Raw genomic sequence first — 16,303 nt, 5'->3', positions numbered from 1 at the left:
CCAGCCAGCAGTAATGTGCATGGCTATGTCACTCATGGAAGGTGCCATCGAGACCTCCCCGAGGTGTGGCCTCCTGGGGAACAAAAGATGAGACGAGGTACTCCTCGTACAACTAACAATACGAGGAGAGAGGCCCTCACAGCCTGTCTGAGCCGCTCGGTCGTTCTCTGCCCCACGCTGGTCTCCCTGCGCGCTGCCTGACCATCTGCATGCACACCTGCAGTCCAGCCACATCACTGCTTCCTCCAGCACTTACCAGAAGGCCCAGACCCTCCACTCAGCCCTCACAGCCCACCACCTTCCCATCCCTACCCCTTTCCAGCTTCAGCTCCCCAAACATCCCTCCTCATTCAAGCCCTCCTGGGTCTCGAGCTCAGGATTCATTGCTCTGGCCTCAGCACGCACTGCTTTTATCTTGAACACCTTGGTCCCATGTCTGCTTCCTCCATTGGATGCAAAGGGCTGAATCTGTTCATGAATGAATAGTTACTAGACAAACATATTTAAATGTAAGCTGAGGAATTACCCTCTGGCATCAAGGGCCTGGTCTGGAGCGGCAGCAAAGGGGCAGACCCTAAGGCCGCCCGCATGTCTTCACTGAAGCTCTGCTGCATCCATGATGGCTTAGCTGAGGGCATAAAGCCAAGGTCCCTAAAGTGCTTGAGAAGCCAGCGGCAGGAATGGTTCTCTCGAGGGCCGATGCAGTGCCCTGCAAGAGCTAGCGACCGTCAAGGCCAAGAACTGGATAACTGGAGAATGTCCCACCAAGAGTCCAGTTGGCCAAGGAAGGCTTGCTGTGCTGGCAAGTGGCACTCCTGCCCAGGTCCCAGCCACATCAGGAGGAATGGCAGGCCACCGGCTCCCCATGTGGGGTTTAACACAGAGGCCAGTTCTGCCTTCTTGACTGAGAGCTTCCAGAGGTGGGGAGGAGGCAGCGGCATTAGGAAAATGCCACTGGTGGAGGGGAGTGGAAAGAGGACATATTGATCTCTGCTGGAACCCATGATATAGGGCTGGGTGGGGAGATCTGATCAGAAGGGTCTGCAGTGACTGGCCCCTCCAGTTCCTGGTGGTAGGGTGGCCCTGGAAAGAGAGTCTCCGGGGAGGAATGGAGTTCTTTAGGCGTGGTTCTGTGGGCGTCTGGAACCCAGGCTGGGGTGTGGAAGACTGCAGGGGAGGAAGGAGAGTGGAGGATGGCAGACCTAACAGGAAGAGGGGATGTGCTTGGTGATGGGCACAGAGAAAGGAAAAGGCAAGGAGCATCGATAAGGTCAGCAGGAATCATGGCGGCCAGTGGGGGCCAAGACTCACAACAAGCAAACACCTGTGGCCTTGAGCCCCTCCTAGCTTTGGGAGTGCTCCTGGGGCTCTAGAAACATCCCACGGGATGGTCTACACCTTGGTGCTCTCCAGCCGGGTCAGCCGGGGGCGACGGGTTGCGGTCCTGCCCTTTTCACGAAGCGTTTTGAGCTAAACGTATTTAGTGGGCAAGGCGGGTCCCTCTGGGATCAGGTCGTCGACGTCGCTCAGCAGCTCGTGCTCACTGGCCGAGGCGACGGTTTGCCGGTGGCGGAGGCGCGCCTGGAGTTGCTCCTGCTCCTTCTTGAGCTCCAGGTAGGAGTGCGAGAAGGTGTGGAAGATGGACGTGGCTGGGAAGGCCATGATGAGGATCCCACTGAGGATGCTGCTGAGGGCCACCATCTGGCCCGGCACGCTGCGCGGGACCATGTCTCCGTAGCCCACCGTCGTCATGGAGATGACCGCCCACCAGTAGGAGGCCGGGATGCTCGTGAACTCCAGCACCCGCCCGGACTCATTCTCCGCCACGTAGACCAGAGGGGAGAAGAGGGTGACGGCCACGCAGAGGAAGAGGAGGAGCAGGCCGAACTCGCGCGTGCAGCGGCGTATCGTGAGGCCCAGGGTCTGCAGCCCCAGCGAGTGGCGGGCCAGGCGCATCACGTAGAGGACGCGCAGAGCCCGCAGCACGCGCAGCGCCAGCCCCACCTTCTCCAGGTACGAGCCCCCGCCCGGCCTCTCGCCGTCCTCCCGGGGCTCGCCCGGCACGGCCAGCGACACGTAGTACGGGGAGATGGCCAGGATGTCGATGATGTTCAGGGGCTCTTGGAAGAACTGGCACTTGTCCGGGGCCTGGACAAGGCGCAGACAGAACTCCAGGGAAAACCAGGCCACGCAGACGGTCTCCACGATGAAAATGTAGTAGCACTTCTGAGAGCACTCACCCTGGGGAGGCGACAAAATGCAGAAGGAGAGTGGTGGGCAGCCGCGCTGGGTAAGGGGGGAGTGACCGGGCCGAGAAGCGACTCCATGTATCCATAGTGAGATTGACATCAATATCAATTTCCATATGTGTGGATATAGATTCTCTATATATTCTATCGTTTTTCTCTATATTTGTGTATTATCTATCATCTATCTATCAATCACGATTGAGTTCTGTGTGCTGTAGACTCTCATTTGTCCACCCAGATCCCCTTTATGAATAGTTCTCAAGTTGCGGCTGGGCACGAGGCCAGTCAGCTAGATCAGGGACCACCCTTTCCAGCCTCCCTGGCATCGAGGTGTGGCCAAATAACTAAGAACCCACCCACAAAATGTGAACAGAAGCGATGTGTGCTGCATCCCGTTCCAGGACTTAGGATGTTGGCATGAGTTCCTACACACTCTTCTCCACTGTCAGCTGGGACAACCCACATGACCCTGCAACCCAGCTTAGAACCTACAGATTGGACCAACGCCCCAGGGGAGGATGGAGGGGGAAGGTGGAAACAATCCCGGGTCTCAGGTGAGAGCTGCCCACTCACCTTGATCCCTTTTTGCAGGAGAAATCAACATCTATTTTGGTTTTTTGTTTGTTTGTTTTTATTTGGGGGGGAGGGGCAGAAGGAGAAGGAGAGAGAGAATCTCAAGCAAACTCCATGTCCAGCGCAGAGCCAAACACAGGGCTCCAACTCACAGCCCTGAGATCATGACCTGAGCTGAAATCAAGAGTGGGTGCTTAACCAACTGAGCCACCCAGGTGCCTCAACATCTATTTTGTTTAAAGCCGTTCTATCTCGGGGCCTCTTTGTAATAGCGGCCAATCTTCGGCCTCACTAATATAAGCCCCTTTTGTGTACCTTGCCCTGCTCGACAGCTGTCACACCGCCCAGTGATGTTGTGAGCAGGCAGCGTGACCCCGTTTTGTGTCCGGGACATGGCTCCAAGCAGTGAAATGCCTTGCCTGAGCTCATACGCAAAGCAGATGGTCTCTCAGCCACTGTATGCTATTTTGTAGCTTCCTTGCCTGCCATCCCTCATTCATTCATCCAACAAAAACACAAGGAGGGCTCACCTGTGCCAGGCTCCTAGGCTCTGGGGGGAAAGTAAGAGAGAAGCAGATGTCATTTCTGGGAGCTTGGAGGCCGGTGGGGCAGAGAGGGCTCCTGCGTCCCTGGTGCAACCTTGTGATGTGTGAGATTGCAAGTATTCACGCAGGGTCTGTTTCCCTCCAGAGATTGCAGCTAGGTGGGGGCTGTTGTGGATTCAGTTTTGCATCGTTCGTGCTCCCTGCCTGGCTCCTAACAGGAAATTCCACTAGCCCCTGTGCTACTCAAACTGCGGTCCTCGAACCGAAAGCATCGGCCTCCCCTGAGAACTTGTAAGAAACACAGATTCTTGGACCCCACCTCATCCCTAAGGAATCAGAATTTGCGTCTTAACAAGACTCCCTGTGATTCATGTGCACATCAAAGTTCGAGAAGCTCTGGCCTAGTGCAGTGGTTCTCAGCTTTGGCTGCACAATTAGAATCACCTGGGGGCTTTGAAACCACCACCCCACCCCACCCCCGCCGGTGCCTGGGCCAGGACCTCAGAATTCTAATTTAGTTGATTGAGGTTTGAATCTGAGCTGTAGAATTTTCCAGAAGTCCCATAGATGATTGTAATGCAAAGCCAGGGTTTGAGAACCTGACTCCAAATACTATGTATGTATATGTATATATATATATATATATATATATATATATATATATGATGGATGAGTGAATGAATGACCAAAGCCAGTTGCTTGAGTGCAAAGCAAGGTGTTGACAACTGCAGTTTTCTTTGGATTAAAAACCTCTGAAATGGAAAAAGAAATTATTTCCAGTGCCTGGGCCCACAGGAATACTGAACTGAAATGAAATGCTCTTTATGTCTGGCCACTGGAGGAAGAGAAACGGGTGTTCTGTCCCCATCTCAATGTGCCTGTCTGTGTCTGTGACATGGGTTCAAATCCCACACTTCCACTTACTCTGCAGACCCATTGTCCCCCCTGGACTTGTGGTTCTCTACCCTGGGAGATGGGTGGTGAATGGAAACGAGGACTGTGGCTGTCTGTGTGCTGCGATCCGCCGGTTACAGACACAGCCTGCCCGGTCAGTATAAGGGCAACAATACCCTTCTCCTCTTGCTGGATTTTACAGGAAGGGGAAGAACCTCCAACACAGGAGGTCTTTGCCACGACCACCTGGGGTTTGCTTCAGCATCCTGGAGTGCTCAGGAATTTTGGACCCTGACTCCCCAGTCCTGCTGTAGACTCGCTCTGTGACCTTGCAGGAATCACTGCCCCTCTCTGTGCTTCCGTTTCCAATGAAGAGGTTGGAACAGAACCGGTATTTCTCAAAGCTGAGTCAGCATACCCCACATCAGAATCCCCCAGAGTGCTTGTTATAAATGCAGATTCTTGAGCTCTCATCACAAAATCAAGGGGCCCAGGAATCTGCATTTTGGCAAGCCCTCCGGTTGACTCAGAGGCGCCCGGGAGGTTTTTCAGACTCTGGGCCAGATTGTCCCTACAAGGCCACTCTTGTCACTGACATTCTGGGAGTTTTCCCCTTGGCTTAAGACTTCCAGTAGCCTGGGAATAACCTTTCCAGACCAGTGACCCAGAGGTAGGGCAGGCTCTGTGGGTCCTCCCTCTGCCTCCGTGCGGGCATTTGGCTATTCGAGACATGCACCACCCACCTCCCTCCAGCCTGGCCTGCCGGCCACCTCCCTGCACTGCAGCAAGCCCTCTGCCGCATCACCACCCGGCACCACTCTGCTCAAATCCTGCAACCACTGTCCCAGCCCTGGTCCTCCGAGAAATGCGTTCATGGCGGGGATGGATGGGGCCTGAGCCAAGCAAAGAATCCCGAAGCCAGCCATAGTTGAAGAAAAATAGGAGGGAAATTAAAAACTGACTTTTTCCCTCTCTGCGAAGCTTCTGGTGGTATTTTGTCGGTAGGGTGAACAACTAATTCTGGTTTGCCCACAACTTTCCTGCTTTGAGCACAGAGAGTCCCAGGTCGCCAGAGCCCCTCGGTCCTGTGCAAACCCGGATGGGTGTCACCCTCCTGGTGGGCCTTGTCCCTGGAGGAAAGAGGTCTGCTCTGATTGCTCCATGTAGTGAAGAATGTGAGTCAGGTCTATGACGACCGGGGGTGAGCAATGCCACACCGTGGGGGGCTCCCACACAGCATGGGGGGGACACGACAGCCTGACGCAGAAGGAGATGCACTCTGTGTTTCCATTGACGTGACACTCAAGATAGTGAACAAAATCACCAAAACAGCTGGGAGTATAAAGACAGAAAGTCCTAAGTGTTGGTAAGCCTGTGGAGAAGTTAGAACCCCTAGCATTCTGGTGGGAATGTAAATGGTGCAGATGCTGCGGAAAACAGGTTGGTGGTTCCTCAAAAGTTGAACACACGTGGGACGCCCGGGTGGCACGGTCGAGTAAGCGCCCGACTTTTGGTTTCACCTCAGGTCATGATCTCAGCACGGAGTCTGCTTATGATTCTCTCGCCCTCTCTCTCTGACCCTCCCCAAATAAATAAATCTTAAAAAAAGGTGTTTTTTTTTAAATTAAACACACGTTTTCCATATGACCCAGCAATTCTACACTTGGGTATATACTGGCAAGAACTGAAAACATCCATCCACTCGAAAACTTGTCCATGAATGTCCACAACAGTAGCCAAATGTGGAGTCGACATAAATCCCCATCAGATGACGAATGAATAACCAAATGTGCTCTATCCACATGATGGAATATTTTTCAGCCCTAAAAATGACCGATACGCGCTACAGCATGGATGAACCTTGACAACCTTCTCCGTGAAAGGCCAGATGCTGCATGGTTCCTTTTTTAGAAATGTCCAGAGAAGGCAACCCGTGGGGACAGAAGTACATGGATGGTTTCAGAGGCTGGGAGGATGGGGGAGAATGGGGAGCACCTGGAAGCAGGGGCAGGGTTGTTTGCGGGAGGATGAAAATGCTCTGGGACAGAAGTGATGGTCGCACAAATGTACCAGCGATGTGAGCACATTAAAAGGGTGCCTATTGGGCGCCTGGGTGGCTCAGTTGGTTGAGCGACTGCCTTCGGCTCAGGTCATGATCCTGGAGTCCCTGGATCGAGTCCCGCATCGGGCTCCCTGCTCGGCGGGGAGCCTGCTTCTCCCTCTGACCCTCCCCTCTCTCATGTGCTCTCTCTCATTCTCTCTGTCTCAAATAAATAAAAAAAATCTTTAAAAAAAAAAAAAGGGTGCCTATTAGGATGTGAATTATGTCTTAATAAACAAGAAGCCAGGGCCCGAGCCTGAGCTGGCCAGGTCAGGTGGGTGAGGCACTGAGGGGTCCCACAACTTTGCCCCAAACCCTACCTCAAACCTTGAGAGCAGGGTGGCTCTGAAGGGCTCTGAGGTCAGAGGACGGGCAGGGCTTTCAGAGGGCAAGGCCACGGGCCTGGGGGCCCATATGGACCGGCTGTCCCACGGAGGCTGCTGGTACAAAAAGGGCCAGTTCCAGCAATTCCACCTGGGAGGGACTTGGGGCCAAGGTCTTGACCTTGGAGTTTTCCTCACACCCTGGGACCTTGGAAATAGGGCCCGAATCGGCCACTTCCCACATCCTGGTAGCTCAGTGCTGGTCCCCAACCACTCAGCAGCTCAGGCCTTCTCCTTTCTGCCTGTCACTTCGTGCCGTGGCCCTGGCCTCTGGTCCAGGGCTGTCTCCTCTCCCTGCTGACTCATTCCTCTTCCCGGCTTCTCCTTTCCCCAGGAGCCAGTTTTCTCTGCCCTCTCTTCCCTCCATTCTGCCCCTTCCTACCCCTCTCTGTCCTTTCCCTCCCAGCCGCCCTGCTCCCCAACCCTGGGACACAGAGGCTCTGGAAGTGTGGGCAGGAGGGGCTGGGCACGGAGACAGGGACGTGTGACGAAGCAGGAAGAACAGGTCAACTACCGTGAGTCAGGAAAAGTGGGTCCCGTCCCGGAAATGGGGACTACTTCTTGCTGGCCTGGATATAGGGAGACTAAGCTGAAGGGGGAAAAAAAAAAACAACCCCAAGCCACAAAGCCAGGTTAAGAAGAATTCCCTGGAGCAATCACCAAATATCACTGAACACAGGGAAGCTACTGAGAGTGAGGCAGTTCTTTATGGAGCTGATTCATGATCCAAGAAAGGCGCAGGGGAGAGAAGGACATCGTTCCAGCGAGGGGCCCCTCTAGTTCCACCTGGTCTTTAAAAAATCTCTCTTGCCTTCCTTCCCCGGGCCCCTATCGAGATGCTGAAACCACAGACGGGAGGGAAAGCACTTTGCACGGCTGTAATCAGTGCGCATCTCCCACAGCAAGGTCCCCAAACGCCCCCAGCAAACCTCTGGGGCAGGACTAGAATCTAAAGTGGAGGAGAAAGGAGTGAAGGCTGAGCTGGCGGGGGGAGGGCAGTTTGAGCCTGTCCTTGCCTCCCCTGGGTCTCTGGCGCAGAGGAGGCCCCTGGGAAAGGTCTGCTGAACGCACGACTGAATGAAGAAAGAAACAGAGAAGACATCTGAGCAAATGGCTGCTGACCTGGCTGCTGACCAGGCCGCTGGTGTTTGGGTTCCAGGGGCCGGGAGAGGCAATGAGCAAAGTGGACGAGCAGGTGGAGGGCCAAGTTGGAAGGGGGTGAGCTGAGTCCCAAAGGCTGCATAAACACGGCCAGTGATGGCTTCGTGCTGGCAGGCGCAAGATGGATAGGACTGTTGAGTCCTCAGCACCAGCATCGGAGTAAGGTGAGGAAACAGAGGCACAGAGCAAGAGAGGGGCTCGTCCAAGGGCGGAGCCCCGGAGTAGCGGTGCTGGGATCTGAACTCTGCACTAGGGAGCTAGAGGTTCTGGCTCCTCGCCGTGGTGCACTCCTGCCGAGCCGCTGAGGATCTGGGGAGCAGCAGAGAGGAAGGGAGGGGTCAAGAGAGATGGGGCAGGTGTTCCGTCCAAGCGGCAGTGACCTTCGGCCTCCCCCCCGAGGGAAGGGGGCGCCCTGACCAGCAGAGCTGCCCAGCCAGGGCCGGGGCCACATGGAAAGGGTGCTGGGGATGAATGGCGGGGTGACAGTCATAACAGAGGACGCAGGCAGAGGGAGGCATGGAAACAGCAGCACTCACCCCTGGATGATGGGATAAACAAACTGGCGTGTAGAGACGGGACCTATTACTGGGCCATAAGAAGGATGGAGCACTGGCCCAGGCTACAGTGTGGATGGGCCCTGCAAACACCACGCTGAGTGACACAAGCCAGCCCCCAAAAGGCCACATGGGTGTGATCCCATTCGCACACCGTGTCTGGAATAGGGAAATCCACGGAGGCGGAAAGCAGAGCGGTGGTTGCCCGGGGCTGGGGGAGAGGGACGGGGAGTGAGTGCTAGTGGGGATGGGGTTTTATTTTGGAGTAGTGGAAATGTTTTGGAACTTGATAAAGGCAGAGGCTGCGCAACATTGTCAATGTACTGAATGCTACCGAACTGCCCGCTTTTCTGCGGTTAATTTTATGTTATGTGAATTTCACCTCAATTACAAAACAGGGAACAAGGATGGGCAGAATAAGAGCTCTGGGAAGGTTAAGAAATTTGTCTGACTGTCTCCAGCGCCTAGAAGAATGTCGTTTGTAGGCACTCAGTAGCTTGTTGAATGAAGGGAAGGGTGAATGCTGTGATCTCCTGTCAGCTAGGACCTAACAAGTGAATGCTTGGGACTGACACGTGCTAAGGGCTTCTCACGCATCAGCATTGTTCCTACTGCTTTATGCAAATTACTCTTTTAGTCGTCATCATAACCCCATGGGGAGAGGGCTGGGAGCATCCCCATTTTCCAGGTGACGAAACTAAGGCTCACAGAGGTTAAGTAACTCTCCTGAGAATAACACTGAGTTCATGAGCAGTGAGGCCAAGATTCAAACCCAGAGGACCTGCACTCTGGCCCTCCTGCTGGACAGGGATGTGCTTCTCAAACCCTGGCGGCCTCAGAAACGCCAAGGGCTGCTGAGCTGAGTGTCCAGATAAGAGGCAGAGCAGCCCAGCACTGAAAGCTGGTGTTGTGTGGTCCTAAGGAGACAGGTTTTAGAACCAACTGGTTGGTAGGTGAGCTCAAACCCCAGCTCTGCCACATAACTAACTGTGAGCTTTAGAAAGGGATAAAACTTGCCCGAGTCTCAGTTTCCTCGGCTGTAAAATGGGGGTGGTAGTAGTACCCGCTTCCCAAGCTGTTGCAAGGACTAAGTCCATCCATCAAATGCCAGCCTCGTGAAGGGCACGTAATAAGCCCCGGTTCTTTCCTCCCTTTGGGGATGAGCTCTTCCAAGGAAACCAGAAAAGGCTGGATGCACCTGGGAGGTGCTTAAGAATTTGGCATGGTCCTTCCTGTCTACACCGCCTCCTCCCTCCCCTATTTTAATTTACCAACCTCCAGTGCAGACCCTTCTCCCCAGCTGCCAAGTTTACTCCATGGGAGGTCACTGGAAGAAGGTAGAAGAAAAAGCAAAAGGAAAGCGGTCTCTGCCAACCAGTGTGGCACCGTGTCTGATGGGGGAGGTCTGTGGGTCCCAGCCCTGGCGTGTCTGTCCGCCCACGGGGCATTGATTCATCTGAGCAGATGCTGCTGGGCCCCCAGGCCGACATGGCCCCCAGGTGTCCTAGCTGGGCCTGCCCCCAGAAGCATTTGGCCAGCTGAACATCCCCAAGGGCAAATTCGAAATATCGGACACGCTTGGTGCTGGAGAGAACATTGTCTTTTTATGTAAATGAAAGACACAGTCTTGAAAAAATGAAGACCGCCTCCCCAGCCTCCTGGCTCTCTGAATTACCATCTAAACAGTTTTTTTAAGGGCAGCGTCTCCCAGCCTCTCTCCAGGCAGCAAGCACACACGAAGGTGGTTTCCACAAGGTGAAAACGCAGAGATGCACCCCGGGCATGGGCATGGCCCCTTTTATCCTAGGGGCAATCGGCAGCCTGGCTCCTGAGCCCAGACTTGGGGCTGCTGGTCCTGCGGGCCTCCCAGCGACCTCTGATTTGATCTCCTGGGCCCTCTGTCAAACCAAGCCTGGGTTCAAATCTTGGGTAATTTTCAGAGCATTAGGTTTTGAAAAGACCTTGTCCCTCTGCACAGTCTAAATCCTGGCTTCTGGGAAATCCCCGAGGAACAGGTTTATGGAAATCGAGGGGTCCTTCCTCAGCAGCTGGGATCAAGGGCACGCTTCTGGGGGCAGGGGACCGAAGCCACTTATTTTGTCCTAATTTTTTACTGCAGTGTCCAAGTGTAAATATTTCTGTGAACAAGCAGGCTCTTAAGTCACATGATTTCGTGCTAAAGGATAAAACAACGTCTGGATGTTTGGAGCTATAGTCCTCGCCCTTGGGGAAAAAAAAGCTGTTCGAAAGTCGAAAGTCGAAACGTTTTGGTTGGTTTGCTTTAGGACAAAACATTTATAGGTTGCACAAGATACATTTTATTCAATAAATATTTACTGAGAGCCTACCCTGTGTAAGGCAGGGGCTGGCTCTCCATCTAAGTCCCTTCTTTCTGGAAAGTTCTCTGATCCTACCATATTGCCCTGGGATATATCCTTAAGGGAAGGGAACTTCTGTGGACTGACAACGATTATGGGCCATACACAGGGTTCATTATCTTATGTATGTGTTCTATTTATCAGCTCCCTGTCTGCCATAATGTAAGTTCCATAATTAAGGTGATGGGGAGCAATGGAGGAACGTAGAGCAGGACAGGAGTAATATTTTCAAGTAGGAAACAAATCCAGTTCTCAGTTCGAAGCTCTCCAATAAACTTCCCAATGAAATATTAAGCTTTTATCTCATTTCTCAGACTCCCTGGCCCCTGGGGGTCTCCCACAACTTCCTGGAAAAAGAGTGCAGGAGTGGGCGAGAAAACCTTTCTTCTGTTGCTTCCTGGGGCAGAGTCACTTAGAAGTTAACTCATCTCTGAGTTCCCCATGCAGTGAGACTGACTGGGAGGCTCAGGAGCCAAGTAACCAGCAGGAATCTTGGCCCTCATCTGCATCTTTGCTCTGTTAACTCCAAGAAAGCTAAAGGCCCTGTGCCTCACTTTCTCCACCTGAACATGGAGCGGGGATGCCCACGAGAACGGTGGCTCAAGAAGGCAGAGATTTGAGCCAGGAACAGTGCATGGCACAGAGTAGCTGCTCAATAAACACACACTGAGTGTGTGAACCCTTACCGCAATATTACCCATTTTACAGAGGAAGAACCTGAGGTTCAGAGGGGTGAAGCAATTTGCCTGTGGTCACAGAGCTGGGAGACGCAAGCCAGGCCTGCCTGGCGCATGAGCACCAGGGGTAGCTTTGTTAATACCGAGTCCTCTATGAGGCAGAGCCACCTTATGACTTTTGCGGGCCCTCGGTCTTTTCCTCCAAAAAAAAAAAAAAAAAATTAAAATTAAAAATTATCTTTCACAACTGCACTGATCTAAAAACGCATCCAGGGTGCCTGGGTGGCTCAGTCGTTAAGCGTCTGCCTTCGGCTCAGGTCATGATCCCAGGGTCCTGGGATCGAGTCCCACATCGGGCTCCCTGCTCAGCAGGAAGCCTGCTTCTCCCTCTCCCGCTCCCCCTGCTTGTGTTCCTGCTCTCGCTATGTCTCTCTCTGTCAAATAAAGAAGTAAAAAATCTTTAAAAAAAAATAAAATAAAATAAAAACGCATCCAATCCACGTTAGACAACAATCTCTTTTTCTGTTGTTTTAAAAGCTACTTAGACGTTTTCACAGGCCCTAAGTCTCGGGGGCCCTGGGCCCGGCCTTGGGGGGTTGGGGTTCGGGGGCCGCTCACCTTGTCCTCCTCGGCCCTCAGGTCGGGCATGGTGCTGACGCACAAGCTGACCGCGGTGGTGGCCACGAAGAGGATAGACAGACAAGCGAAGACCTTGCCCGGGAGCCCCGAGCGCGGGTTTTCCACGGTCTCGCGCAGCCAGTGCATGAAGACCCCCCAGCGCGAGGGGTCCCCCGAGGGGCGCCGCACCTCCCGCAGCAGTGGCAGCGTCTCCCCGCCGTGCAGCTCGGCCAGTCCCTCCAGCTTGCGGAGCAGCTCGCCCAGGCAGCACTTCTCCAGGCGGGCCTCCTCGATGCCCCAGTAGACCAGCTCTTCCCGGAAGGACAGCACGCACATCTCCCGCAGCAGGGCCAGCCTGCCGGCCGCCAGGAAGCTCACGATCATGCCGAAGGCACTGGGGCTCCGGTCGAAGAAGAACTCCTGCTTGTCCTCATCATAGTCGTCGCAGAGCTGCGCGATCTCCTCGTGGTTCCGGCACAGCTTGAGCTTGCTCAGGCGGCTCAGCGGAAACTCCTCCAGCGTGCTCCAGGGCAGGACGTACCGCCTGCCCCCGACGTTGACCAGGATCTCCTTCTTCAGGTCGGCGGCCGGGGAGGCGTCCAGGGCGCCCACCTTGCGGGCCCTGCGGTAGTACAGCCCCTTGGCAGAGGACGGCGGCAGGCGGCCGGGCAGGAGCTGACTCAGGGGGCTGCAGGAGCCCCCGTGGCGGTGTCCGGGAGGCAGGCCCCTGGCTCTGAAGGGCATGGGCATCGCCGGAGATGTCCTAAAACGGGGCGGGGGGGTGGGTAGGAGAAGAGAGGGCAAGGCAACGGGGAAAAAATTCACTCTCTTTCACCTTGCCGCAACTGCATCTGTATCCTTCATTTTTCACCTCTTCCACCCAACACAGATTTACTGAGCACCCATTATGCGCCTGGGATCTATCCGTGACCAAAAAGAGGATGGCATCCCTTCCCTGGTCAGAGCTGTGCCACTCCCAGGCTCTGTGGTCTTGGGCATGTGGCCTAACCTCTCTGATCTCAGCTTCATTCATGCCAGTGACAAGACTTGTACCAATCTTACAAGGTACGGTTGGTAAAATAGAGCTTAGCAGTGTAGGAGTTTCTCAAGTTCACTGCCAGGTTCCCATCCCTTAGGGACTGCCGGCCCGGGTCAGCATTTCACGCTCGCTCACCACGCAGCGTTCTGGTACTCCGCATGCATGACTTCCTTTACAACGTATGGCCAGAGGAGGAGGAGCAGCCTGCAGAGAGAAGACTCAGCCCCTCTGAGCCCTTTGCTTCATCTGTACAGGCTGGGGTAGTTTGGGAATCCACCTCACTGGGCACGGTGAAGGTTACATGTGGTAATATACATGAAGCGTTTATTTGGAACACTTCTAGATGCTTCTGAGGTGCCAGGCACCGATCTACATGCTTCCCCTATATTAACTCACCCCAACACCTCCATGAGGTAAACATCAGTGTCCCCACTTCACAGATGAGGAAACTGAGGCACAGAAAGGTTAAGTAACAAGGAATGTGACAGTGCTTGGCACAGCGTCTGGCTCTCCGGAGCAGCTCCACAATGATCTTATTTCCTCCCTCCTTTGGAGGACTTTGCTGTCCCCCGTGTTCACGGGGTGCTTGCCTCAGCCACCCTTGCCGTGTAACCTTGAGCCAGTTACTCCCCCTCTCTGAACCTCGGTCTTGTTACCTGCAAAGTGAAGGGGCTCTAATGCTCTCTCCATTTCAGACCTATTTGAGGCACTTGAGTGAGAATAAGAGTTTTAGATTTAGCCCATGCATTTAAGCCCCTGTCCTCCTCGGCACCCTGCAACCATTTCCTACGCTTTTCATTCCAGCAGAGCTGTTTCCAGAGCATCTATTATAACCTTACATTCCAATAGGCACTCCAATCAACGGAAGAACTCGGCAGCTGAATGGAAATAAAAGTTCCTCTCAATTTCAGAGCCAGTTGGATTCCGGCAGGCAGCAAAGAGGTGAATCACAGCCCGTGCATTTCACGCTCGCTCACCACGCAGCGTTCTGGTACTCCGCATGCATGACTTCCTTTACAACGTATGGCCAGAGGAGGAGGAGCAGCCTGCAGAGAGAAGACTGTTTTGAAATCTGGGGAGTCCCTCCCGAGTGTTCTCATCTTCCGAGTGCAAACCCCCAGACCCAGAGAGCTGAAGTGACTCCCCCAAGGTCACACAGCGAATCCAAATCCAACCCAGCACTCTGTCTCCCAGCCTGAGGCTCTTTCTAGAACACGCCCCCCCCCAAAAGAAAACACCCTCTGCCCTGTCTGCATTCAATGCACAAACCCAACTTTGCGATCCACTGTCCCCCTGAAACAGCCAGCACACAAAGCTCCCGTCCCGAGCACGGGAAAGGTATGCATTCAAGACGGCACTTTGGACAAGCCTGTTCAGTGTCCTGCGAGCCCCCAGCCCTGCAGCAAACACTAACTTCTTCCCCCGAAGTTTAACTCACCTTCCTGTCTCAGGGAGCCCTTTTCTTGCTGTTTCTCTGCCGGGCCAGGGGAGCCCATGTCTCGATGGCCAGGGAAGAGACAGGTTCGTGGTGGAGATGAAGGAGAAGAAAAGAAAAATTCCAAACACGGCAGTTTCTGGCAGAGTTAGTTTCCAACCTTTCTTCCCTTGCCTCCTCCTGAAAGCAGAGGTACGTTCATTCCGCATCTCTCTCTCCAGCAGCTGTGGAACAGCCCTGGGGCACTGGGCTGGGGTTTGTACAAGGACCCGGAAGCCCCTTCCCCCGGGAGAGGTGACAGTCCGAGGGGTTCGTGCTGGGAGGGAGCCATCCAGCCGTCCTGCCTCAGCAGCGGCGGGCTCTGTGCTCCGAGCCCCAAGGGGACAGCCGGTGTGGTCCTGCCAGAGAAGCGGGGGCGGGGGGTTGGTGGTGGCTCAGAAATAATCTCTCCATCACCAGGCTGCTGCGAGCAGCCGCGGCAGCCGCTCTGCCAATGGCCTGGGAGGCAAGGAGAGCTGTCCTTCCCTCCCCTCCAAGGAGGAGCATAACTCGGAAGGAGCAGAGGGCAACTTGGGGCCGGGACATCTGCAGCTACCTGTCCCCGCACCCTGGAGGCTCCCGGGGAGGGGCTGCCGATGATGGGGAGGTCCCGCTCAGGTAAAGGCTGTCGGAGGAGCTCTCCTGCTTCTCACCAGCCCGGGGACAGGCTCGGTCAGAGAAGCCCAGTATCCGAGCACTGGCTGGGAGCTCCAGAGGCTGCCTGCTGGACTAGGAGGAAGGGTGAGTGTGGAGTCACACACACCCGGATCCCCTGCTCCCATGTGAATGGCTGGGTGACCTTGGGCAGGTGACTTAGTGCCTCTGAGCCTCAGTTTCCTTGTTTGTACAATGTGTAGGAATGAGAGGGCTTCGGAGAGGGCACACCAGAAGCCAAGAAGAGGCTCCTACTGTGGGTTTGGCTTCCGGGTTGGTGAAGAGGAGGGGGCACGGTTCCGAGACCTGGGTCCTAGCCGCGGCTCTGCACCACCTTGCTGTGTGTCCTTGGTCAGGCCCCTCACCTCCCTGGGCCTCAGCCTTCTCACTGGTCAGATGAGGACAGTGGGGGCCGTGATGGCGCAGACCGCAGAGCTGTCTTCCCCTGTAGGTGCTCCATGTACATCGGCTCTTCTTAATTTTCTTAAGAGGTTCTGGGGCCCTGTCTCTTGGCTTCCAAAGGTGAGTTATCATCAGTTCCATTTTGCAGGCGAGGCCCGGAGGTCCAGGAGAGAGGTTCGCTCAAGGTCACCTTGCTAGTGGGAATCTGCACATGACAGAGACTTTGAGTTCTGATGCAAGGGTTTGGGAGGGGGGACGGTCCGAGCGTGGGCCTTTCACAGCTGCCTGGAAGGGTGGCAGCAACCGGTGGCCTCAGTGGGCTCTCCGCGGCCCGGCCTGTGGGGATCAATCCAGGCGGGAGCAGAGGATCCAGAGGAATAGAGGTGGCCGAGGGTGGTGGCTTTCACATTGCATTGTGTGAAACCCAGGTGTTCTGCAGCAATGATCACGGGGTCTGGAACGAGGGTGACAAAGGGTAGGACATGGGGATAAGACTCCCTGCCTCAAAGTGGCGGCTTCTCTCTGGCTGGTTTCCCATAGTGAGTGTGACGCCAAAAATGCCAGGGCCCCACATGGCCCAGTCTTCACACACTCGGCCCAC

At 54.7% G+C, this 16,303-nt stretch overlaps 1 protein-coding gene across 1 annotated transcript; it reads right to left on the bottom strand.

The window, feature by feature from the left end:
• Window positions 1-552: 552 nt before the first annotated feature.
• Window positions 553-12,883, bottom strand: KCNG4 (potassium voltage-gated channel modifier subfamily G member 4). Its single transcript, XM_006739795.3, has 2 exons — window positions 12,134-12,883; window positions 553-2,241 (listed from the first exon to the last, which is right to left on the bottom strand). The coding sequence occupies exons 1-2, from the start codon at window positions 12,881-12,883 to the stop codon at window positions 1,471-1,473; spliced, it is 1,521 nt and encodes a 506-aa protein (XP_006739858.1). The 3' UTR covers window positions 553-1,470.
• Window positions 12,884-16,303: the final 3,420 nt, after the last annotated feature.

The sequence above is a fragment of the Leptonychotes weddellii genome, chromosome 16 (assembly GCF_054177405.1).
Source record: "Leptonychotes weddellii isolate Sample4059 chromosome 16, ASM5417740v2, whole genome shotgun sequence".
In the NCBI taxonomy this organism is placed as follows: Eukaryota; Metazoa; Chordata; class Mammalia; order Carnivora; family Phocidae; genus Leptonychotes; species Leptonychotes weddellii.
Note: the sequence above shows the minus strand (reverse complement) of the source record. Positions and strands in the feature narration are given on the sequence as shown.

Bases quoted from the DNA above. Each gene is read 5' to 3' on its own strand.
- KCNG4 (XM_006739795.3), bottom strand. From the start codon at position 12,883: ATGCCCATGCCCTTCAGAGCCAGGGGCCTGCCTCCCGGACACCGCCAC. The intron at 2,242-12,133 runs GTGAGCGGCCCC...TCGCCTCCCCAG, and splicing joins TGAGGGCCGAGGAGGACAAG to GGTGAGTGCTCTCAGAAGTG.